The 27177-nt window shown below is 45.8% G+C and overlaps 1 protein-coding gene across 9 annotated transcripts in view; it reads right to left on the bottom strand.

The window, feature by feature from the left end:
* Positions 1–27177, bottom strand: part of FMNL2 (formin like 2) — a 146526-nt gene that overhangs the window by 59871 nt on the left and 59478 nt on the right. For all 9 annotated transcript variants that reach the window (XM_061363769.1, XM_061363766.1, XM_061363772.1 and 6 more), the window contains exon 2: positions 6758–6841. In XM_061363769.1, the coding sequence (XP_061219753.1) occupies positions 6758–6841 (84 nt within the window). The remainder of the gene's footprint in view (positions 1–6757; positions 6842–27177) is intronic.

The raw sequence follows: 27177 nt of genomic DNA, 5'->3' as shown, positions 1-27177 counted from the left end.
CATCCCTGTCCCACTGGGAAAGCACAGGAAACACCATGTGCCTCTGCTTAGGCTGGAATCTGATCAACCTCAGGACACAGAGGAAGGAAGGTAGGCTGCCTGCAATGGTGGGCTTTACCCAAGTAAAACTTCTAATCATGCACGCCCACATTCCTGCTTTCTGTCATATGTCAGCAGCATCCCTGACACCCTATCCCTATCTTGCTCACCTGCTGCTATTCCAGTGCAGAAAAATTCCTAACTGCCTTTGAGACTCATTTCTCACTGAAGGTTTCCAAATGCCTAACAGTACAAGGGGATGCTTCATCTGCAACCCAGCATCAGCCACATTCAGAAGTGAATTAAAGATTTTGATGACAAATACAAGGTCTGCACATTTTGTATTCTGGGAGCTGCTTGATTTTTGCTTGCTTTACCAGTTGCACAGCCAGCCTGAAATTTATCCTACAAAAACTGCTGTGAAACACGAGTTGCTCTGTGAGGAGTATGCTGTGTCCAAACCTCTTAAGAGCATTACCGAAAGTTCTGATACTATTTGTATCCTGAAGAATTTTAAACTATTCTGCCTTTTCCCCTGAGGAAAGATCTCATAACAATTTCCTCCTGAAATTTTGCATTTTATAACTGATATCTGAAACCTCCCTTTATTAGGTCAGGATGCAATTTTGACTACATTATCTGAAAGTTATTTCATAATGAATAGGACACTGCTGCCCAGTTACCAGAGTGTACTGTCAGAACACCAAAAGTCATTCCTGTTATTATCTTGCTGCTTGTTGTAATAAAAGTAATTAATCGTGGTGAGAAGGAAAAAATGAACTAAAAAGTCTGCCAGTCTGTGGTCCCTCGGCCCCAGGCGAGAGCTCTGTAAGACAGAGGGCAGACATTTCTTTCCTCTTTTACAACCAGATTTTTTTCCCATGCACCTTCACATATACGGGCCAAACACAGTCCTGGAATTGGCATTTCCTTTTTATCTAAAAAACAGTCCAGAAAACGCAAAGTTCCTCATTGCCAGTCCCTTTCACACTCTTGTAGTGCAATTTGCTGCTAACTGGAACTGTTACTGCTGTGTTGAGGAGGACAGAGACACAAGACAGATGCATGGAATTACGGGCAGGTTTTGGAATGACATGCCAGGGCTCCATTACACAGCTCCACTGGCACAAGCAGAAATCATCTGCCACATCCCAAGAGGTGCACAACAGTCTGCTCAAGCATCCAACTCTCACATCCAATAAATGGGAGCAGGCACATCCACAGATGTTGACAGGGGCTTTAAAGGAAACAGAAAAATTAAAACAAAAAAACAGAAGCACATAAAATAAATCAGTCAAAACATGAAGATGTCAATATTCAAAGTACCCCAACTGCTTGCTTAATTTCTGCATTTTTTTGCAGGACACTGTTACAGAAACTGTTAGACCGGTTTCTGTGTCAGACTTACAGCCCCCTCAGGATACTGTGGCTTTCCAGTGGGCATAAATGTAAGTTCTTTAGAAGCAATTTCCACCCATTAACCCATTTTAAAACTTCTTCACACTGGCAGACTGACAAAAAAGCACTTTGCATTAAATGAGAATCTGGCCCACTGCAGACTAGTAAAGAGTCACGGAGGTATCTGGACCTTGGAGATCACCACTGTTTCTCATTTTGCCACTCAATAGTTTAGTATCAGCTCCAGAGACATTACAGCATTTGAATAACCATGTCTTTCTCTACAAAAGAAAGCCCACAAAAGTAGAAGCATTTTCATTGTGCCACTTGACAACTATGTCCAAATATTATTCTCTGCATTTGCATGTGGTGGAGCTCAATCTGAAAGTCCGCCCTTGAGGAAAAGTAGGCGATGTGAGCAGCAAGCAGCAGGCACAGCAGGAGCCTCCTCCTGACTGCAGTCTCAGGCTACCAAGACTCCACATCAGCTCTCGTATTTATTCCTCCCCTTTTTGGGGATTTTCTCATCCTGATGTATAGCTCTGCTGTATTTAGTCTAATTCCCCAGGGAAGCTATTTTGCTCTTATGGGTTTATTTCTCTTACAAATTAATCAGCCATCATCTGCTAAAGCAACAGGAGCTTTTCCTAACTGCCAGTTTTAATATCAGGAGACTTCAAAATTAAATGCTTAAAGAGACTTAACAAGCACATTTAGTAGACTGTGATGCAGATACTATATTGTTTTGTTTGTTTTCTTAAAACCTAGCTGTAATTATGTATTTATGTAATAATCTCTTCAGTGATTTAGGTTACATATAAGGAAGGAGTTCTTTACTGCAAGGGTGGTGAGGCACTGGAACAGGCTGCCCAAGCAAGTTGTGAATGCTCCATCCCTGGCAGTGTTCAAGGCACTGACAGGGCTTTGAGCAACCTGGTCTAGTGGAAGGTGTCCCTGCCCACGGCAGGTGGGTTGGAACTGGATGATCTTTAGGTCCTTTCCAACCTAAACCATTCTAGGATTCTATGGTTCTTCATATGGTGACTTCATTTAAAAAAATACGCTTATCATTACTGAGTAGTGGAATTACTTGGGCTGAAGCATTTTAAAGGCATTATCCATGAACACCAGACACCAGAAACGCTTTTCTCTAACTAGTGACCAACATTCACTTGTGGTAGACATCCACTAGTCCTGGAAACATTTACAGCCTTTAAAGTGTTTTTTCTGCTTTGGAAAGCCATGAGGGATTAACCTTTAAAACTGCCTTTCCCTGGCTATTATTACTGTCTCAATTTATCCAGCTTTGACTGTTTTATATTAGAGTCTGGTACGTCGCAAGCTGCAAGAACCAGGGCTCAGTGCTGTGCAGTGACAGCAGCCTGAAGCTCCCCGACACCTCTGGGACACTCTGAATGTCTGCTTGCAGCCATCGTCCTCTCAAAAACCTGATGCTCTGCCAGAGCTCACACAGGGTGAGAAGGCGCAGGGCTCATTGGACCAGCATGACTGCAGTCTGGTATTTCATTTGCTGTGAATGGTGTGACTGCAGGTTGGCCAGCATGAGGTCCTCTCAAGGTCCTCTGGTGCTTCTTTAGAGCATTTACTTCCCCATAGTTCCTCCTGTAGAGACAAACATGCTTCTTGGCTAACAATGAGGCACTGCTGCTCACCCACAACTCACTTGCCTCAGATACTGTAAACAAGGAGTTAAAAATCATTGCTTTTTCCTCTCCACTTCTGGCAATTCCCAATCACTCACTGACCAAATCTGCTCTCAAAATAAGAATTTATATGGCATGGGGTTTAACGCTGTTTGAATGGCGAGGCTGGGGATTTTTACCACACACATATAGAGTTTAAAACCCGCATCTGAGTCTCCAAAGTTTGCAGAGCAAAAAGCGTAAGCCAGTGGGTGACATCATGACTGTGACATGGTGGCTTTCTCTTCCAGTTGCCCCAGAACTGGGCCATTCAGACACAACAAAGTTAATAAATCCCAATGAAACCTATTTTATCTCCAGTACGTGACTCATATAAGCACCAATGCTATCTACAGCCCTGAAAGGAGAAAGGCACAGACCAGCAATAACTCAACCCTGCTTTTGTCAGCCACCTAGAAAGCAAACTAACTGACTTCCCAAGGATAAAAGGCTCTCTCTTACTTGAAAAATTGCTGAGGAGCAGTGCCAGAACAATAGCTAAGTGTAGAGAAGTGCATGAAAGGAGCCAGCGGCACCGGACCACAGAGCAGTGAGATGACCTGGTCCTCAAGATCTTCCTTTTTACGAGTATTCAGGGAAAAAGCTTGGATGGGGGAGCACAATACCAGCCCTGTGCTTCTTTTACCAGCAATCACGAGAATTAGCACTTTATTTCCCAATGGTTAAAAAAAAAAGGGGGGGGGGGGGGAGCCTGGAGGGGGCTTTACTTCAGCCTCAAAGAGGAACTGCTGGATTTCTACATTTCCTTTTTCATGAGCTCCTACAAATAACTCAACACATCTCTTGTTCACCCAAATCTGGAAAATGTATTAATTCTGTAACCAGGAAATTGTGGCTTTTCCAAAGATCTTTTGCTTCCAAAAACATTCAGGAGATTTTCTGCATTAGTGACACAAGTTGTTGTTATTATTACCCTCACTAACTTTTTCATTCTTAGGATTCATACATGTTAGGCAAGCACACAGCACATCTGACTCCATACATTTTTGATGTAAACCACATGACTTTCATCTTTGGTCTCTTAATTCATTATTCTGGACACACACCTCCAGTGTCTCCAAAGCTGAGGACATGGTGACGCCCCTGCCATAATTTGCCATTAGAGGGCAATGAAGAACTTTGTTAAGATGTCCCCAACCTCTTCCCTCAATATCTGTGCCCCCTCTGTATGTCTCATGGCAAGCAACTGGATAGAGGCCTAGAATACACTAAAAGGGTGGCTCACCAGGCCAGAAAATGGTATCCTCTTGCCTATCTGGATCTTCCCCAACACTCACCCCCCCAGATGACCCTCAGCCTTCTCCAGGATGGGCAACAGGTTTACTGGCTTTGCTCTTCTCCTCGTAAGGTAAGCAGGAGACGTACGGAGCAAGCTTTCAAGACGCCAGCAGCAACATCTAAGTAACTTGCAAGGTTTATAGACAAAGGAGTAGAAAATACCCCACAGGATGAGTCCTCTGCAACCAGCCCAGCAACCCTTACAATGATCCACTACAACATGCACAATCCTACTTATGGCACATTATTATCATTATTATTATTATTTTGTTATTACCATCACCATGAGGCTGGTAGCTCCCCAGCTTTGTAAGCCCCACTTCTGCAAAAGTGAGAGTTCCTTTCCGGAGTGGAACTCTCTCCCCTAATAGTTTCAAAATATTTCACAGATCAGGGTCTGCTTTACACAGTGTTTAGAAAATTATCATTTAAGAGCAACCTCTGGACATGTTTGCCTTCCAGATGTAAGCTGAAAACCAGCACAGAAGGGTAAGAGTTAATTTCCTCAAGCTGTTACATTAATTAACATCCTCAGTTCTTCATTAAGCAAAACAGGGTAAAATGGTGCAACGGGTGATACCAATAGAAAAATTTGCATCTACACTAAAAACACTCTGTACAAAATCTATTCCTGGAAGTACTTTTGGCTATGCACCATAATTATGTGGACAGATATAAATATTTCACACCCCATATGCTGCATTATCGTAGTTTACAGACACCTGCTTCATGATGCTCTAATTTACAGCAGCTGGCAAGCACCCATGAGGAATGCAAGAGAGTCTATGGAGCTGTGACAGATGCCAGATATACAGCCCTTAACTGCCCAAGCACCTCCCCCTGGATGGACAGACCCTGGAAGCATGGCACACAGTCATCTCCCACCCTTTCGGGATGCTCAGTGTTGAGCTTCGCACTGCTGGTTACAACAGTCCTGCGCTGCTTCCCTGCCTACCCTCTCCAAGCAATGGGAAGTAGACTCATCCCAGCCCAGGGGTGGATTTAGTGTTGTGCAAGGAGCTATTATGATACGTGATTACTCCAGATTGCAAATTTCCTTCTCTTCATTTCCATTTACTCATCCCTCCTATCTTGCTCCAGAGTTCAGGAGTGAATCAGCAGCAGCTGCACGCTGCAAAGGGTGGGTCAGCTCTGAGGTGGGAGTTTGCACACTGAAGCTGTGATCTAACTGCTTCTGAGTGCCCCACTGCCAACTCCAGCCCAAAGCTCACGCTTACTTGTACGTGCTCTGAGTATGCATGCTCTAAGCAAACATTCATGAAACAAATCACAGTAGATAAAGCAATTTGTTCAGTGTCTCATTAAACTGAAACTTTCAATAAGTCAACGCTTTACACAGAAAACTCAGAAAAAAAAAAAAGCTAGTAATTTTTTATTCAGCTTTACTAAGGTAGCTGGATTTTTTCAGAGGCTCCACCACAGGAACAGCTAAATAGGAAATGTCCCAAAAACCTATTTCTTATAATGTTCCTGACCTCACAGCATGACTGTACCTTCTGCCAAACTCTCATCCTGGTACCGCTGTGTTTACATTTCAAGGAAACATCCTACTTTCATAGTCTTAGATCAATTATTTTCATTAGTGTTTACTTTTGAAGCTTATGGCAGAACTTTATTTTGCTGCTGGCTCACAAATGCAGATCCTACCTTTAGTATGCTTCACTTTCTCTAAATAATAATGTTTCTGTTCATTTGCCATGGCAGAGCCAACCTGTTAATTGCTCTACACTGCTGCCAAATGTGCATGCCACAGCAGAGCTCATACACAGAAGATCCCTCAGCATCTGTGGCTGCTTAATCCCAGGTTATTGTTCAGCCTCTAAGGCGAAGAGGGGTACATCACCATTCACCTCTCCCTGAAGGCAACAGCCACAACGACCTGAGACAGCCGCTCATTGCGTGAAAAGCCAAATACTGGATAGAGACCATTCATTCATTCATGTTACACAGGTCAAGACAGACCAAACTCAAAGCCCTCTCTGAGAGGTCAGTCTTTTTGAGTCTGTGCCAGGCAAAATACTCAAGCATTCATCACTCAAGAGGCAACAGGCACAGGGGTGATGGTAACACCAGAGGGGAAAGAGATATTGCTCTGTTGCAAAAAAATTGAATTCTTATTGCAAGACTTCTATGAGTTGTTACCAATAATGGAGCATAAGGCCAAAGAAATGAGTGTTTGAAACTACTGGAATACTTGTCCTCTGCAAGGTCCCTTTTCTAAGCCCAGGGACGCCACTGATGAAACCCAGCTGGTGCTCTCGATGAGACGTGCCAAAAGCCCTCCAGACCTCCCTTACCTGGTCACAGATCAGCTCCCACTTCTTCTCATTGTCATACTGCCGCAGAAGCCGGGCTTTGTCAGGTGGCAAGTTCATCGCATTCTGCGGAGAAAGAGAAAGCAAACGTGAGGGATCGCAGAGGGCTCAGGCTCCAGTGGAGTCAGACATGAGCAAACCAAGGCAATGTGGCTGCGGTTGCTTTAATTGTTTTATGTGGATTCCTGTTGACAGGGTTATTCAGAAACATTCCCTCTAAATGTCGTATTTGGCCCCAAAAGCGCCAGTGAATCACAAGGCACCAACAGACAAAGCTTGGTGCTGGGACACAGGAGGAAGGGAGTGATTGGAGCTCTTAACCAGCCACCTCCATCCAGAGGAAAGGACAGGGCTTCCTTCTGTTACCATGGCACAGGAGCTACCTTCCAGCTCAGATGGGTCCCTGTGGCATACCACATCCCCTCTTCCCTTTGCCAGCCCTGGCCTGAGCTCTTTCATAAGGGAAACACAAACTCCAGCTGCAGGTTGGGGACTGCAGAAGGCCAGTTCTCTCCAAACAAGATCTTGAAATGCCATTTCATTTTATTGCAACAGTGGGATGCTATTCAGGTTTTTAAATGCCACTGCATGCAGTCTTATCTGAATAATACAGATCCCAGAGGTAAGACTGCTGCTGCCCAGCCTGACGTTGTGCTACTGGCATAAGCAAAGATAACAATCATAACAATCCTGAGACTGTGAATGACAACCTGCAGTAACGAGTCAGAAGGTATGGGAGAGGCAGCAATTAAATGATGCCTATCGTTTGCTGGCTCCTTTGATGTCAGTTGAGATACCTCTCTATGGCAGTTATCTGGGGTAGGGCAGCACAGGCTGGCTACTCACTCCCAAGGCAGTTTTCCTAAGAGCCATATCTTTAAATGTGCAGCATAACTGTCATGCTTATGCTGCTGGAGAATCCAGGAATGCCTTGAGAGCTTTGCAAACACCAGGTCTGGAGAGCCTCCCTAACAGCACAGCAAGGTGAAGTGGCTGAATGAAAACCAGCCAAGCATCTTTTCATTTCCAGCACTTGCTGGTCTCCAGGCTTGGATTCCCAGACCAGCCAGTTATCCCCTGTTAAGCCTCAGGACCACAGCCTCTGGTGGTCCATCTGGACTGCTGCAGGGACAGGAGCGAAGTGCCAGTCAGTCCCTGCAGCACACCAGAGGCAGGCAGGCCAGTGCTGTGCACATCTCCAGTACCAGCAGGCACTACCCTTCTGCATTTAATTTTTAAAAGGCTGTGGGAGGCATACAAAGAGGCCAGAACCAAAGGCTGTTAAATAAGCCTGTAATGAAGCAGTAATCAATACACTGGCAGTTAGGTACGAAAACACTCTGCTCTAGAAGTGTACATCTTCACAAGCTGTGCAATAGGAAGATTTACAGATTTATTAAAAGCAGGCTGTCCTGGAAGTCTTCAGAAACACTCCCAGACACCAACAAGAGCATCTGTTACGATCAGCCCAGCCTGCTGACCCCCCCAGCAGGTCTGCTTACCCTGAATGGCATACCATAAAATCAAAATTCACATAAGTCCCCAGACGGGGACTGCAGGAGCCAAGGGCAATCCCCATCCTGCTGGGACAGTGTGCACAGTGCTGACCACACTGACAGGCACTGCACCAAGCAGGTGAGCTTTGGCGGATTAGGGGCTTTGAAGGAAAGCCAAGAGGTTCACTGGTAGCAGCTGGCCATGAACAGCAAAGCTTTCCAACAGTTTCTGGGTGACTGAGCACTATGTCCCCATTGCAAAGACAAGGCTTTCCCTGCTCTTATTGCAGGGGTAGCATATGATGCAGGACTACCTTGCCCTGCAGCTCCTGCAGGGCTTACACATCCCAGCTGCCCTGCTAACTCACAGCCAGGCTGTCAGTCTGCTCCCAACCCAGCTCAGCCCTGGTGGGGGGCAGACCCAGGGCCAGGGCTGCTCCCTCCCAGTTTCAGATTTCCTTCTCCCTGGTCTTACTTGAGCAGCCTGAGCTGAAAACAGGGGGGCTTGGGAGTGACTCAGGAGCAGATGTGGCATTCCTGCTGGCAGGCAGAGGAGTGGAGGCTGCTGCAGCCATCTGCGCTCCCCATGCATGAGGCTCCATGTAGTGGTCCCCCTCATCCAAGGGCAATCCCAGGCACCCTGGCATGATGCAACCACCACATTCCCTCTACTGCTGTGCCCCACCAGCATGCTCCCTGAAAGCAAGGGAGCACATGCACCACACACTGTCCTTCCAAACCTTCAGTGGGACAGCAAATGCCTCTTCTTTACTGGGAATACTGCAGACCCTTGAGGGCCTCCCTTTGGTGCACTTATACCTCCTGGTCCACACAGAACCATAGAGGCAGGCAAGGACAGCATGGGTCTCCAATCCACCTGTCTGCATGTCACAGATGTATTTGCTATTGTCCCACAAGACCTTATCTCCATCCATCCTGGCTGATTAGTGTCACCCACTCCTGGGGATCCCCTCCACCAGTCTGCTGCTGTGAGGACTGCTCTTCCTAAAGCTTGTTTTCCATCAGATAACAAATACTCTTCCTTTTGCTCATCTGTGCTGTCATGTTGACAGTATTTATAGGCTGTGATCATATCTGCACTTGATTCTCCTCTCAGTCTCTCACCATGTAACTTATCAGTTCTACTTATCATTTTAATGCACTACTTGGTATTTTTCCTGCGGCTTCTTCAAGCACCATTCCTTACCTCTGAGGATGCAACATATATCATAGCTATGCTAAATCTCAGCTGTAGGAAAAGCTTCACTGTTTACCTGCAATACACCCCTTGTCAAACTCTGATCTTCTTATAGCTCATCAGCTTACCCAATCAGGCTGGCACTCGAACAAGAAACCTGCCTGGAAACCTTTGCAGGATTCAGTCATGGCAAAAGTTCAGTGTGGATGAAAGCCTGAAACAGGGAAAACAAGGCCCAGGCAGCAGGTTCGAGTGATCTCATTTCAAACTGAATTATATCTGATCTCATTCTGAAATGTGAACTCCTTTGCTCCGCACCATTGTACTGCACACAACCATTCAATGTATTTCAACCAACTACTGCAGTTCACTTCAGATACCCCTCACCTTGGTCTGACAAGCAAAGTTATTTATGAATACATTGTGTGCAACCAGGTTCAAATCCCTGTGTGTAAGCACTGGATGATTTACACCTACTCACTTCTCAATAAGAGACTTAAAACAGTTTTAAAACCTGTGTGTGTGCAAGTCCATTACCATGCTCTAGACAGGACCCTCCACTGTGGCAAAAAATGGCAGGTCACCCCTGAAGTCCTTCTAGCTTCTTCTCATGTCTTCTAGAGGAAACTGGGAAGGAAACTACTACTTCTGCTGTCTGCATCCCCTCTGGCCTCATCACTCATGTGGTAAGGAGGGAATGCACTTGGACTAGGAGGGAATGCACTTGGACCAGGGCTTTTCATGCTGGCAGAGTCAGTTTGACATTAACTTTTATGTCTTATATATAAATCAGTCTGAATGGCCTTCTTAGCAACTGCCATCAGATTGCAGTCATTTACTGGAAACCATTGCAAGACGTTCTCACTCACAATTTGAGGCTATAACCTGAGGCTCTCCACTTATTGCGCAGGCTTATTTCTGCACCGCATATGCCCTTTTCCCCATCCAAGACACCTGGTGAATTGGATCTGCTGCTCCCCTACAGCTCCCCGTCCTTTAGCCCAGCTCTCCTGCAGCCTCCAGGCTGATGCCCCAGCACACATGACCCCACTCAACATCCACCTTCATCGAGGCCATCAGCCTCGATGAATGAACCAAATAAACCTTATTTTGTTGTATAAAATAATGCAGGTGTAGCTCGTACCTTCTCTAAAAGCTGGACTAATGGTGGTCTTCATGTCCTCCTGTTAACAACTGCTCCCTGATGGAAAACTACTTTCTAAACCATGGCATTTTTACTTAAATGGGAAACAATATATTTTCCTTATGTCTATGCATGGCACTGTACCAACTGGCTTTTTGAAATCAAAGTATACTACATCTAATTGCATAACCTTTAGCTGTTGCATCAGTAACTACGGCAAAGAAGGCTACTGAATTTGCTGGCTTAACCTGACCAATTGCAATAGTTTTGACTCTAGTCATAACTAACCAGATGCATTAGCAGTCTGGATTTCTTGTTCTCTTGTGGATCAGTGAAATGACTCACAAACATCTCCTGGCCACTTCCAGCTCTTATGACTATGGGCTTCACACATACCAGCATTTTTTAGTTAACTACAGGTCTATGACCTGCGATTTCTCTTTCCTTCGTCACCCTAATCAGAGTTCATGCTTTGAAGGCTTTCGATAGCATAACTATTCCACTCCTGATACAACCTAAACCCTTCCTGTTGCCAGAAGGGGTGGCACTCCACTCCCTTCCCTGTGTCCCCAGCCAGACTGTACCTTTACTTCCCCCCACATATCACCACCAGCACTGATGCATGGAGGCCCTTTGCCAGCAGCGCAGACTTTGACCAGCTCAGGGAGAACTGTACTTTAATACTAGCTACCCATCTTCCATCTTCCATTAGGATCCCATCACAGGCCATAGAAGATCATTTCTTTTAATGGCAACAGCAGTTAATGCAGCCCCACTGCCTTGTACCCCACTGCTCTGCATCCCCATCCCCATCCCCATCCCCAGATGGGCCTGCACACACACCTGCAAGTGTTATACTAAACTATGACCTAGATTAAAAATAACCATTTTTGGTCAAGCTCTTCTTAATTCAAGTCAGTGCCACAAGTCCAACAAACTTCGCTGTGGCACAACTTGAGAGGCTGCCAGGGCTGTGCCACAGCTCTGTGCTGGACCTCATAGTAGCTGTGATACCACCTCCCTGTGTTTGGGTTTTTACCTCTTACACCCTGTCACTATCCCAGGTCACACAGCCCAGTGTAGAACACTGGCACCCACCAGCCCTGGCTGAGCAGCTGCGCCAAGGTGAGCTCTGCAGCTTTGCTCCACTTCTTCCTCCCACAGACTCACAGCCTTAGGAAATGACTCTCACCTTCCTTGCCGTACTGCAAGTTTCCATTACATCACACCCCTGCTAGTACTGAGGAGGGGGAAACAAAAAACCCCTCTGGCACATCATTCTGCCTTGCTGTCTGTGAGGCAATAGGAAATTGGTGCGTACCACTACTTTACAGCCTCTGAGTAAGGTTTCTGACTCCTCAGAAACACCTACAAACACAAATCTGGAGCACTGCACCCAAGAATAATTGCAATGAGATCCTACACGGCATCGTGCTGTCTGCAAGGGCTGGTTTCCAATCATATTTTTGGCTCCAAAACCACATAACTTCTCTTTTTCCCCACAAATTCCAAGTTATTCATGTCTACTTCTACATGCCAAATAATATAGGTAAGGTTTCCATTCCGTTTGCTCTGGGTTGGCATCATAAAGCTAGAACTTAAATTAATCACAGTAGCAGATGGAAAACTGGGTGAAATACTAGCAGACCTACAAAATATTAAATTGCTTAAGAGTTAAAAATAAAACCAGCAGCACATCAAGGAAGTATATGTATTTTTAACCTATGAAACAAAGCCCAGCTCTGTCCAAACTGGCAGTCCCAACAGCGTCTCCGAAGCACGGGGCCAGATGGCTTGGTAACTGTGCTGTGCACCAGCACACATCCATACTGAGCCTCATCCCGAGGAAGTGATTCCACCCATCCCAGTGTGACAGTGAGACCCGTGGTCCAGCACAGGGCAGGAAAACGCGCTCTGTTTCCCATGAAGCAGCACTATCTTCTGGCTGTGAACAGATGGAAGAAAGCAGGACACTACTGCAGGTATCTCAGCTTTGCACTTCACATGCCACCCCCCAGAAAGAGAAGAGCAACTGTAATTGCAGCTTTACCACTGAGAGCCAAAATACTCCATAACTCAAAGTAAAAGCTGTGGGCTGCCCTTTGCTGCCCTGTTTAAAATTGAACGAATTTTGTGCCATCTACTATGACGGGCTGGCTTGCTGACTGTAACCTTCTTACCTCTGTTCTCCAGAAGTCTCCACAGAAAAACGGTTTCAACTTAGGTTTTGAGTCAACAGAGCATGTGAATTTGCTACAGAAACTTTTTGACACTAAAATCTATTTTTGTAAGCTGATTTCCAAGACATGGGTACCAATGCCATGGCACTTGGCTTCGCCCTTTGCTTTGAACCTGGCCCTTGGGATGTGCACACCATCCCCTTCAACAGAAAAGGAAGGTACCAGCTTGGCCCCCGGTGCCACTAAGTGGCCATACATGGTGGCTCCAGGCCTCAGGGGCAACGCACTTGCACAGCACCATTTATTATCAGAATTATCCAGAAAAAAATCTAAAGAAGTAGCCCATGTGATGCAGAGGCATAAAGCACCCAACTGCAGAGTTTATCCATATCACAGAAACATCAAAATGTTCAGCAGCATCTGTGGTTTAGGTAAGGAAAGGGCCAGCATATAACTACAGGTTTGAACTGCAGACCAGGTCATGCTGGCATCAGCACCACACGCTAGATGCTGGTGGTGGGATGACTGAGCTATATTCTTTCTAAGTTATTCATCATTTTAATGTCAATTAAAGGCTCAATGTTTTGGAAAACAAGTGTAGCAGCAACTTGACTGACTCAAAAGCCTAAGGATTGCTAATTAATAACATTAGGCTAATGCTCACTCTTATTAATCTTATCATCTTCAAGTCTAAATCACTTCTATTTATGAATCATTACATTAATGTACTAGCAACAAACACAACAGAGTTGTCCTGATCCATTTGTTCCCATGCATGGCCCTGCATGTGTTAATAAGACAACTGGAGGAAACGTATCCCTAAAATAAGAGATGTGTCCACCAGCCGACTCCTATCCGCCAGATGGTGATGGAAAAAGCAACCCTGCATCACTCCAGGCACTGGTACAGCCACAAAGCTCAGCCTGGCAAGGCAAGGCAAGTCAAGTCAGCCAATGTTGAGAACTTCAGAGCTGGAGGAAGGCAATATTTAAGGCCGTTTTCGCAAAGAGTTAAGCCTCCCACTTCCATAATGGCACAGTTAACTTTGAATGAAATGAAGGTATCCCTTATTTGCAACTATAGCACCTCCAGTATGGCAGGGAATGGTGTAGGTTAACATCCACTCCTCTGTGAGACCTGGCAGAGCAGTTTATATTCCTGAAACCCAATTCCCAGCTCGTTTTCCCCTGCTGCCCTTCCTCTGACTGTGATTATTCCTGCCTTCCACTACTACCAGAGAGACAAGAAAAACAAACCTGGGTATTTTTTTGGCTTCACAACAGCCAAACAACTGATGAAAAAGGTCACGGCTTTGATACTTTAAAAAAATATTCCTGGTCCTTGTAAATTACATTCAAATTCATGTACCAACATTCAAAGCTTTTCTCATTACACTGGCAATTGCAGACTTCATAGACCCCCTGTCCTCACCTCAGAATAATCGGAGTTTATTCTTCAGCTCATCAGCTACATTTCTCAATTCCCTGCAGAGTTTCGCAACAGCCATGCCTATTGCGTTTTGCCTCCAGCTCTCCTGGTTTTATCTCCACTGTCTCCATCATGATAAGCTGCAATCTTCATTTTTTCTACATTACCGTCAGGTCTGCTTTAAGGCACAACCTAAGCTATTTTAAACTGTTACTAAGATCTAGTGAGTTCTTACAAAGTAGATCCAAAATTGGTCCGTAAGTCAAATCCATACCTCCCACCTTCGTAAAACTGAGACAGAGCAGCCTTCTTCCCCAGCTACAGCAAGCCTGAGAGCAGAACACAAGCTTCTGAGTGGATCCAGGTTTACTTCTTGGCCCTTTGAGATGCCTACATCTTCCCAGAAACCAGGATCCAAAAATAATAAAGATAACTGAAAGCAACATAACATGCAGTTCAGACCTGTTCATGTATATTCATAAAGACATTGACATTGTCACCCTTCGCTGTCAGATATGTACGGTTCCTGAGTTTGCAAATGTTCCATCACATTTTCTGAATTTAGTCGATGTGGAAAGAAACCAGTTCATAATATTACAAAGAGAAGACGTCTTTACTGAACAGAGGATGCACAGGCAGCAGTGCCAAGCCAGGGTTTGTACTCCTCCTTTAAGGCTTGAGTGATGAAGGATGGCTCACATACACTCAGCTCTTGTCCTCTGCTGGCATAGCCAACTCGAGAGGAGACAGTGGCTGCTTGGTGTTGACTTGGGGCCATCAAGCCATCACAAGACCTCCTTACTCACCCCCATCACTTAAGTTACTTCTGACATGAAGTCTACTAAAGCTCTACAACATCTAAAGCCTTGGTACAGCATTCTTCATCTGAAAGGACCTCCCAGGTGAAACAGACACTGACTAGATCACTCAGTGCCACAATGGAGGAGGCTGGTGCCAATCAGGTCATTCAGCCCTGGGTAAAACTCTGTAAGAACTACACTCAGCCCCAAACTCGCTTCACTTCCAAATGTAGGGGTCAGCTCACAGCACTGCCACACCACACTGTCCAGGAGGAGATCCCTTGTCCCATTCCTCACCCTGCCCCTTACTCTGACCCTTTCTGAAAGGGAAAGAAAGAAAGAAGCCTATTGTTAACTTCAGTAGCTGCCTACTAAAACAACCCTCACTATTTTTGTTCAGTATTAAAATTAATTCCAGGACCTGGCCCATAAAAGAGCCCTTAATATTCTACAACACTGAAATTTAGCTTTTTACAATTTTCTGTGCTACTTCTCAGTCCTGCTACAGTGTGTTTATTTAGGAAAGCTAGAGGCAAGTGAAGCAATCTCAAAGCTTGCTGACTTTATGAGGAATCCAAGCTAGGTCAAAATTAAATGTATTTATTGGTCTAATCCTCCTTTTTTTCTTTTTTCTTTATTTTTTTTTATTTTGTTAAGCTGGTGTTTGATATAAAATATCAATGCTCTTGCTGCACCAGTCCTTTCTCCTCCTAAACACACCCTGGCTCTACAGGGAGAGCACTGGAAGAGCAGTATGAGACTTGCCAGCACAAGGTGACTTGCTGGAGGCTGCAGCGTCTCCTCTCAGAGGACACAGCATGTGGGGAGTCACCACAGCTCAGGGCTGCAGGGGCAAGGGCACTTGCATGAATCTTACCCTCAGAAACATGGCTGGAACAAAACAAGGCAAACTCTTGAACTCTGCATCTGCAATTTCCCCCATACATCTCAGTGGGCCTGACGAGGTCATCCAGCAATGTCTACTTTACACGTTGAAGCAGAAAGTTGGGATCCAGAAAACTGCTGTGAGTACCTGCAGTTCCCCAGCAGGCAAGGAAGGATTAAACCATCCAGAAATCCAGCGGCAGGGAAGGATAAATACTTCTTGGGAGGTCAATCACCTCCTGGGTGTTTACAGACAAACGGCCCCACTAGCAGCAGTTCCGCTGGCAGTACATCAGCCCTGAATCCTGATGGAGCACAGCCCAGAGACGCTTCCAGTGAGAAAGCCAAGGGGTCCCTGCCCCACTCAGTGGCAGTGGACAATGTCCACGTGCAAGGCTGATGCTCAGATGCCAAGACGATTGTTTTGATGCCTGTGTTTTACCATCACCGTGGTTCTCCATGACTTCCCAAGCCCCTCCACGTCTGGCCACACTCATCAGCTCTCCACTGAGCTTCCATGCTATGCTTTTCACTTCCCTTCTCTACTTTGTTTTATCAACATTGACATTTGCATATTTATAATAAATTAGCATTCAACTTCAAAGCTCTTCACAGAGGTTAATCCACACACTATAAATACTAGCATAGGCGCTGTACAGATGAAAGCACTGACAAGGAGACATTTAACACTGCTGCAGATGAAGCTGCAGGTGCGAGCAGGCGTCTCAGCATGTCCTCCTGCTGCTGTGGACTTGTTCCCATGCAGACACAGCCAGAGCTCGTGTTCTGGGTCAGAACCCCTTTGCCTCAACAACTGGGGTCTCGCTGAGCAATCACCATGCCTCTGATGCTGCTGCTGAAACTTCATCTGGGAAACCTGTTGAAGGTTTAGGTAGCCAAGGTCAGCTGCTGGTACCAGAGAGCTGCTTGTTCCTGTCAGAAACTCAGCCTTGGCCTAATGCATTTCACATTTTGGAAAAGCAGAAACCTCATTAATTCACCACTGAAAAATAGTTTCATGCTACAAAAGCTTCAAAGCCCAACTCACCACTGACTCACCCCGCCTGGAAGATTGCTCCAAACAAGCCCCGCAGCTTTATTAAATCATTCAAAGGCACTCACTGCTGATAAGGCAAACCACAAAATCCAAAATTAAAGCTGTTTTAGTGAAAAGTCTGAGAAAGTGTCTTACAAAGAACCAAAATAAATACATCAAAGGCTGCGCTTGGACTTGCATAGACTGTGGTCAGTCTGCATGATCTCAGGCACTCGGGATGAGAGGTGTCCTTGCCACACTCAGCCTGGCTGCAGGAGGCTGCAGGACAGGGAAATGGTGAAAGACATACAGACAGGGGCTTTCAGCAATTTCTACATCTTTTCCAACCCTGCGCTGGCACACAGCAGTACAGACAGAGGGGCAAAGTCATAGAATCACAGAACAGTTAGGGTTGGAAAGGACCTTAAGATCATCTCGTTCCAACCCCCCTGCCATGGGCAGGGACACCTCGCTCTAAACCATGTCACCCAAGGCTCTGTCCAACCTGGCCTTGAACACCACCAGGGATGGAGCATTCACAACTTCCCTGGGCAACCCATTCCAGTGCCTCACCACCCTTACAGGAAACAACTTCCTCCTTATATCCAATCTAAACTTCCCCTGTTTAAAGTTTTAACCCATTACCCCTTGTCCTATCACTACAGTCCCTAATGAAGAGTCCCTCCCCAGCATCCCTATATGCCCCCTTCAGATACTGGAAGGCTGCTATGAGGTCTCCACGCAGCCTTCTCTTCTCCAGGCTGAACAGCCCCAACTTTCTCAGCCTGTCTTCATATGGGAGGTGCTCCAGTCCCCTGATCATCCTCGTGGCCCTCCTCTGGACTTGTTCCAACAGTTCCATGTCCTTTTCATGTTGAGGACACCAGAACTGCACACAGTACTCCAACTGAGGTCTCATGAGAGCAGAGCAGAGGTGCAGGATCACCTCCTTCGACCTGCTGGTCACGCTCCTTTTGATGCAGCCCAGGATACGGTTGGCTTCCTGGGCTGTGAGCGCACACTGAAGCCGGCTCATGTTCATTTTCTCATCAACCAGCCCCCCCAAGTCCTTCTCCACAGGGCTGCTCTGAATCTCTTCTCCAAAGTTTAAGCATCCCAACAATTATCCCAAATTTGCTGATGGTTTTTGGTTGTTCTCCTAAACTACAGATCTCATTGGAAAAAAATGCTTTACTGTACATCAGAGGATCCCATCCCCTTATGATGCTGCTCACTACACACCCTATGGAAATAACAGAAAATGTTACAGAGCTACATGTGTAACCAGACTACTATTCATCAATCACACCGTTGAAAAGAAAAATGAAAACTAAAGGCAGTAGCACCTATCAGCAGCTGCCAAAACCATCTGCCATCTGTGCATGCAAGACAACTGCAGAACCTTGGCATTAAAGCAGCTGCAAAGAACAGTCAGTTCAAAGGCCATGTTCTTTCCAAAGGAGTAAATCTCACCTGCGAAATGAAGCGGTACTGTGCAACAAGCCCTTGATTTCAAGAGGAGCAGAGTCAGCCCCGAGTACCCTGCAGTGAGCACGCTCCTCAGCCTGTGACAGAGGAGGAAACAGAGGCATTTTGCTTCAGTGCTTCTCCACTGCACCCTTCTGTCACCCCAGGAAGAGCTCAGGTAGTGAGAGGATGCCCTGAGGTGGGAGTCAACCAGATGGCCCAGCAACAAGGCAAGAAGGATGCTACCCATACACACCCTGAATGTTCTGGAGCACCATTTTAGATGAAATCCCTGAGGAAGAGAGAAGCGATTTGAAGACTGTAGAACACAGTACCTCTGATCTCCCCTCCAGCTCCTAACTTCCCCAGGACCTAAAGCAATGACCTGGTCACAGACAGTCTGCAAAGTCAACCTCACTGGGTAAAAGCTGCAAGTTCCCATAAAAAGAGCAGTTAAAATTCATGTAACTGCAATTTTAAAAGCAGCTGATGATCACTAATTATCCTACATGCAGTTCTTCAATAGAAAAAACAAGTCTTTTCCCACAACAAATACACAGGTGATGTAGGGTCAGCCCACAAGGTTCAAAGAGCAGCAACATGCCGCTTCAACGGTGACAGAGGGACTATCTGCTTATCCAGAAACAAGAAAGGAGCCATCCTGCCCATGCTCAGTTATGCTCAGAGATTACCATTTTTCACACATACAAGTGGAAAACTTCCCTGGTGAGAGCTGGGGGAAGCAGCAATCCTGCTTTTTGGGCAGAGGTGGGTGAAATGGCCAAGTCCACACTGCCTTGGCAGGTATCACTGCCCCCATGTATTCAAGGGACAAGCTGCTGCTCACAAACTCTTCAATTTAACACTGGGCCTGCACTAAAAGTGTTTGGCAAAAATACACTGCAACATCACTGAAGCTTTTTCCCTGCAAAAATACGCTAAAAGAAGTGCTTTGGAATTAGACAGAATCATAGAATAGTTAGGGTTGGAAAGGACCTTAAGATCATCAAGTTCCAACCCCCTGCCATGGGCAGGGATGTCAAGAGTAAAAAAAAAAGGGGTTTGTGTTATTGCATGTACTTTCTTTTTCCCCTCGTGCTTTGTGTTATTGCCCTCCTAAATGTCTATACAGGAAGGAAAACATAGCTATTTCTGTCAGGTATCTCTGAGAATGTTTCTAAAACACAGAAGAACTTCAGTTTTTCACACTAGTGTACATTAAATGCAAAAAGAAAGCACTCCCTTTCTCAATCTACCATTTTAAGAACATACATCACATTGAAGATGCTAGTTGCACAGCTAAATTTGTGTGGTAGCACAGCTCAAAAAGCCTGAATTCAGCAAAAGCTTGAACAGTTTCATATATATGAATACACCTTTCCCCTATGCACATACACAGATGGATATAAATACATGTAATTTATTCAGAGTGAGTTTTTTATGCAAATGCACACTGGTATTTGAACTATTCTATTTTAAAGTGCCCTAAAAAAAAAAACAAACAGAAAAACAACAAAACTACAACAAAATCCAAACACCACCAACACACAAAAATACGTATAAAAGACCTCTTAAACCATACTAAAAATACAGTGACACATACAGTGGGCACAAATTGAAATATAGGGAATTTCACTTAAAATGTGAGACCAGACCCTTTCGTACAGAGGGCGGGTGGGCAGCTACTCCCCAGCCACCTCCATCTCCCCTGCTTCTCCGTCACCCACAGGCTGCAAGAAGAACCCTGCAGGGACACTCCTTGCTCTGCACTCCTCACCCAGTGAGGTACCCATACAAGCAGCAGGGAGGCTGCTGGCCTGCCCCAACCCACCCTTCTGCTTAAGCTGATACACATACGAAACAGACAACAACTGAAACCTAAAAGCAAATAAAACCCAAACAGCCACCACATTTTAGTCCTAAGGACACAGAAAAAATGGTGTAGGTTGGCAGCTTCCCTGATTTATGTTGGTCTAGAAACAAAATCTTCATTTGAACAATATTAAGGGCTGAATAAACCAAGAAAAAGAAATGAACTCAGGGATAAAAAGCCTGGCCCTCACCCTGGGCCCAGGTTTTATGTCTCCGATGCATGTCAGCATGAGCCCTCCTTGTAAAACCACGTCTCAGACAAAACTCTTCTGCTTCTGAAGCAGACGTGAACTCAGTGATCAGGTGCTCAGAGCCACTTAAGCAAAAGCAGCCTTTAGTGCCTATTTTATATTTTCCCTGTACACAGCTGAGCTCTCTTCTCTGCCTAATAGTCTTTCTGTATAGCCAGTGAGTTCAGGTCCTTGTGGCTTGCTTCACACTGCCCAGAAGAAAGCAGTGATAAGCACTTCTTTAAATTGCAAATAATTTACATCCCTCTCTTATTCACTCAAGTACCTGATGAACACTGAAAGGAATTCGTCTGAAAGTTTGTCACACATAAAAACGTAAACACAAGAAAAGGCGCTCATATCCAAACTTCAATCCCAAGAGAATTTTTAAAGGCAAGTTATAAACTTTGGTTTATGTTGGAAATATTTACAGATCTAACTAGTGCAGGCACCACCGCAACCCCACAGAAGAGGTGTGCAGGAAGCCAAAGTAAACCACAGATGTGTGACTTTCTAGCTGTAATTAGGAACACTTCATACAGCAGGGCTGCTTTGTCTTTGACTCTGGTGTAACTGCCCCCCAGGGCTCTCTTACATTATGTCTGTCGGGGCTGACAATGAAAGAGTCAGTAAAAATGTCTGACACACAAGCACACACATATACGCATGCACATCATACAGATAATTCTAAGTGCCTAAAAATTATGCATGTTCAAAGTACCAGCCCTGATACTCGCTGTTTCACCAGTCAGTTTCACATAACTTTCTTAGAGTGATTTTCTTTTCCCCATTGCATTTCAGTGTTCAAGTGTTAGGCTCCGAGTATTTGCCAAGTATGAGGCATCAGGATTTGACTGAATAATCACATGTGGCCGCTGAGCAAACACCTCTCTTTGCTCTCTTTGTTCCTTTCCTAGAAAACCTGTCCTTGATGGGCACTGGCAGCCCTTGCTCTGTTCTCATTCTGAATGTGTCCACGTGTCTAGCCTGGGTAGCTCCCTCCTCCTCATCCCCTATGCTCGAGAGGGACATTTTACAGCACTACAGATGTCAAACTGAACAATACATTAGAGTTTGTGTAGCACACACCCTGCCAGACAACTTGGCATGAAATATAAATGCAGAGTTGCTGCAAGCAGGGAAATGGCCTCAAGCATCGTACACAGGTTTGCTAAAGTGCAGACTTGCCATGCACAGCTCCTTGCACAAGGGCACACACAACACTGCCTTAAACACAACCACAACACTGCACATGTGCTGCAAAAATACTCCCCTGCCTCATGCAGAACCAGAACTCACTACTGCAGCCTGATTTCGTACTAACCAAGCTGAAACTGAACAGGGAATTCAGACACACGCATTACATCAATCTCCATCATTTTTCCTACAAGTATTTATAGCCGCACTAAAAGCTCCAATGGCAGGCAAGCAGACCTCATATAGTGACCCAAGATGCTACAATGCCACCAGGTCTTTGGTAAAGTAAATGAATTTTTACAAGCATAAACCTTCCTCACTCATCCCACATGGGTTTCAACCCTGTAGCCTCAGGATGCTCAATATAAGGAGCATTAAGGACTGGTGGGGATGCAGATGACCCCCTTCAAACTAGTGGTGCTTCCCAGTATCTGTGATCAAAGACCCACAGTCTGGCACGCTGAGCTGGCCATGCAGTATCGAGAGGGTCGCAGCCTTACAGAAACCCTGCTGAGCTCCCAGGCTCCAAGGGGACAAAATCCTCCTCAGGAAAGCTCCACTTTGGGAACACACTTGGGTTATGCTTTAAGCACTTTTACTGCGGCCATCCCAAAACCAGTCCTAAAGGTAGATGTTAGACTAATAAATGTTTGAACTCTCCCATAAAAGTTTCTACTAAGTTACTTTTTCCAAATAAAGCCCTAACTGCATTTTCCGGGCTCCTGCTTATGATCAACATGCTGAAGTTTCCAGCACACACCAGTCACTGGCACTTCACAGACCTCAGCTTTCCTTGCATGGTTTCTAATTCACTTCTAATAAACTTTCACAGCAAGCCAGCAAGTTGTCTACAATGCACATTACCTAACACCACGCTCAGACATGAACCAAATAAAGAGGCTTAACGCAGATGTCTGTGCCCTAAACTTAACTTGCTTAAAATGCGTGTGTTGGAAAATGACGAGGCAATTCTGGATGCTATTTTTATACTCTGCAAGGAGATGTATACCAAATTTCTGGAAACTTCCCATCTGTACCACACACACACGGATACCTATAGACAGAAATACAGGCTTAATTCTTTATACATGCTATGTACAAACAGCTAAAAGTGCTTTGTGTATTCAATTAGGTCTTAACTCTGTGCAGGTGCTGCGCACAAACCAAACCTACAGCACATGTACGGCAATGGAAATACTTCCTTTCTTTTTCTTTACTGCAGGACAGAAGTAACCACCTGATTCATCACTGATAAGATGTGCCAGGACACCAAGAGGAAAGTCATTGCCCACAGGGCTGATTCCAACATGCCAGCTGATGGATTTCTCTCTAGCTCCAGTCATGCTCCCAGAGACGCCATTCTTACCGATTCCTACAGAATTTCTTACCTGACGATAACACAATACTACAATGGCCTTTGTTTATCCACAAATATGTTCCTAATTTAATCTTTTCATCTTGGAGATACTTCACCTGCTCACACTCCGAGATATTCACCTCGTGATTTTTCTGTTGCATGAAGACTGTAAACAGATGAAACTTGTATTTCATCAAAAATCCCTTTGATGAATGTTTATAAACTACAGAGCAATCAGAAATGTAACACAGGATCACACTGCAGCACTGTATACTTAACATCTCCTGCCTGGAGCACACTAAGGATGGCGGCTGTTGAGGGCAGAATTTAATTGCCTCATTGGTGACAATGTCTGTTACAGATACCCCTGAGTTCCAGGACACCAGCATGGGGTGGGGAGGGGGTGGGCAAGTAGGAAACAGTACTCACTCGACACTTGTGGAGCTGTAAGCCAAGCAGGTTGGCCATGGTGCTTGAAAGGACATTTAGGTGACGGAACATCCGAACCACAAAATCCTAGAATGGTTTTGGTTGGAAGGGACCTTAAAGATTATCCAGTTCCAACCCCCTGCCACAGGCAGGGACACCTTCCACTAGACCAGGTTGCTCCAAGCCATGTCCAACCTGGCCTTGAACACTGCCAGGGATGGGGCATCCTCCTAAAATCCCACCCTCACTGCCAAAGAGATGGAGAAAATCTACAGGTGTTTACAAAATACAGATCACATTGGTATTAGAAGAATATACACACATTTTATCACTGGCTAGCTTACACTTTGGAAGCTGCCTGCTACTTGAACTTAAACTTCTCTCCCTGAGTTAACCGGAGTATTTTCCATTTAACAGGGGAGATGCTGTGAAGCCCAGGGTGCAACCAGAGGCACATGGACTCAGTGGTCCTTCTCCCTGCTCCAGCACCGGAGCACAGGGAGGCAGCCTGGCTGGCACAAGTTTTCGGTGCACAGCTCATTGCTCAAGAGAGGCCAGCACCTACTACCCTGGCCATGGTAGTAACCAATCGCCCTCCCTTTGTGAAGATGGAGCTGTAGGTGAGCTTTGCCTGGGCTCCCTATAGCTTCCAGCACCACTGGAAGAGCACACTTTCAGCAAGCACTACAGCTTTGCTCCTCCGGGCTCTCAGCTCTGGCAAGGGGACAGCATCAGATCACACCAGCTGAAAATCAAACTCACTGCTTTATAAGCCTTTCATGCTTTGTCATCGTGGTGAAAACTTCTATCGGATAACAGGGTGTGGGAGGCTGTTGCACAACCATCCAGACAGGATGTCCTGGGAGAACCAGACTGGGTTTCCTGGGAAATACTGCCAGGCAAATGGCAAATACCTCACCCCTACGAAAAAAAGCTCAGACCACAGACAGCCTCCCATGCACCTCCTGTAATGCTCTTCTTATGACCTTGACACTGTAAATATCAATAAACAAAGAGGAAAGGAAAAAAAATAGAAAGAGACTAAGCTATCTAATTCCTCTCTAGAAGGCTCTGCTGCTCTTTGAGAGCCCCAAATTAAGTGGTGATGCTCTTTTGATCAACCCCATTAACAAGTGAAGGCTGTTTGCAGAGGTTTTTAAGTGTCTCTAAACTTGATGACAGCAAACGCAGGAGGAGGGCAAGGGGCTGATCTGTGCCACCCACTGTCACTGCCCCTAGCCCAGGGAGAGGGCAGCTGCCTACTCACCACTTGCTCTCACTGAAGTGCCACTTGGGCAGAGCTAGCATTTTCAGATGCTGCTTGAAGCAAAGCCAATGATGACTTCCCTGAATCCGACATTCCCTTTGGGACAGGGCCTTAGTTCAGCTGTGCTCCTAATCAGAAAGGGGTCACAGACCTGCAAACTGTGCAAATGGGCTTTGATTTTACTGCCAACTATCCACGTTATTGATTTTTGTAAAAGGGGCTTGGGGGTTCTGCAAGTTCTTTCCAGTCCATAGGTAGGTTCTGTCCATACAACATACACCCAAGCACACAGACCCAGCAAAATCACTATTCCCAGAAAAAAGTGATTTTAGCAGATCTCCTCCCCTGCTGCTTCTGCACACTTCAAAACAAGTCAGGCAAACCCAAGGTAATGCCTCTCCTGTCTTTATCTTCAACATGTAACTATCATTTCCTCCCTGAATCATCCTTAAATCAGTTATCCAGTACAGCACTGACAGGATGAGGTCTACCAGCAGAGAACTCAAGCCAACTTAGCTGTCACTATTTAACAGCCCAGCTCTTCCTGAGTAGTAAAGAAGCCTCCAGGAAGTTCACCAGCGATTAAAAGGATGAACTCCGCTTGAGGAGGTTGCATGGGTTTCTGTCCCACTAATCCGGATACTGAATGGAGAACCCCAGTTTTTAAAGCAGAATCACAGAATGGTTAGGGATGAAAAGGACCTTAAGATTACCTAGTTCCAATCCCCCTGCCATGGGCAGGGACACCTCACACTACACTGTATCACCCAAGGCTCTGTCCAACCTGGCCTTGAACACCATCAGGGATGGAGCTTTCAGAGCTTCCCTGGGCAACCCATTCCAGTGCCTCACCACCCTTACAGGAAACAACTTCCTCCTTATATCCAGTCTAAACTTCCCCTGTTTAAGTTTTAACCCATTACAACCTTGTCCTGTCACTACAGTCCCTAATGAAGAGTCCATCCCCTGCATCCTTATAGGCCCCCTTCAGATACTGGAAGGCTGCTATGAGGTCTCCACGCAGCCTTCTCTTCTCCAGGCTGAACAGCCCCAACTTTCTCAGCCTGTCTTCATATGGGAGGTGCTCCAGTCCCCTGATCATCCTCGTGGTCCTCCTCTGGACTTGTTCCAACAGTTCCATGTCCTTTTTATGTTGAGGACACCAGAACTGCACACAATACTCCAGGTGAGGTCTCACGAGAGCAGAGTAGAGGTGCAGGATCACCTCCTTCGACCTGCTGGTCACACTCCTCTTGATGCAGCCCAGGATACGGTTGGCTTTCTGGGTTGTGATTACACACTGAAGCTGGCTCATGTTCATTTTCTCATCGACCAGCACCCCCAAGTCCTTCTCCACAGGGCTGCTCTGAATCTCTTCTCTGCCCAGCCTGTAGCTGTGCCTGGGATTGCTCCAACCCAGGTGTAGGACCTTGCACTTGTCGTGGTTAAACTTCATGAGGCTGGCATCAGCCCACCTCACAAGTGTGTCAGGGTCCCTCTGGATGGCATTCCTTCCCTCAACCGAACCACACAGCTTGGTGTCATCGGCAAACTTGCTGAGGGCGCACTCAATCCCACTGTCCATGTCAGCGACGAAAATGTTGAACAAGACCGGTCCCAACACCGATCCCTGAGGGATACCACTCGTTACTGGTCTCCAGCCGGACATTGAGCCATTCATCACAACTCTTTGTGTGCGGCCATCCAGCTAGTTCTTTATCCACTGAGTGGTCCATTCATCAAATTGATGTCTCTCCAATTTAGAGACACGGATGTTGTGTGGGACAGTGTCAAATGCTTTGCACAAGTCCAGGTAGATGATGTCAGCTCTAGCCCTGTCCATCAGTTCTGTAGCCCCATCATAGAAGGCCACCAAATTGGTCAGGCAGGATTTCCCCTTAGTGAAGCCATGCTGGCTGTCACCAGGCACCTTGTTGTTTCTCATGTGCCTTAGCATGCCTTCCAGGAGAATCTGCTCCGAGATCCTGCCAGGCACAGAGGTGAGACTGACTGGTCTGTAATTCTCTGAGTCATCCATTTTCCCCTTCTTGAAAATGGGGATAATATTCCCTTTTTTCCAGTCATCGGGAACTTCACCTGACTGCCACGATTTTTCAAATATGATGGATTTAGCTGTTTAAGCTTAAGCTTAAAGTTTAAGCTTAGCAGCTCGAGCACATTTCCTAACTGGCACCGAAATACCAGCAGGGTTCAGGGACAGTATTGCCAGTGGAAAACTGACCAGTAAGGCTCTGCCTCACCACAGCCCCAGCCCAGAGCACAGAAATGGCAAATTTACTCCACATACCTGCTCTCCATCAGCTTCTTTAAACCAGAGCTGCTATCCTTAATTGCTGATTATAAACTGCCTCTTAATTACATAAGCGAGTCAAGATGGTTACAGAGGAGGAAGCTG

Source organism: Neopsephotus bourkii, unplaced genomic scaffold, assembly GCF_033783945.1.
Source record: "Neopsephotus bourkii isolate Nb327-2 ecotype Australia unplaced genomic scaffold, CSIRO-AGI_Nbou_v1 NB_1181, whole genome shotgun sequence".
NCBI lineage: Eukaryota > Metazoa > Chordata > Aves > Psittaciformes > Psittacidae > Neopsephotus > Neopsephotus bourkii.
This window is presented reverse-complemented; position numbering and strand designations above follow the sequence as displayed.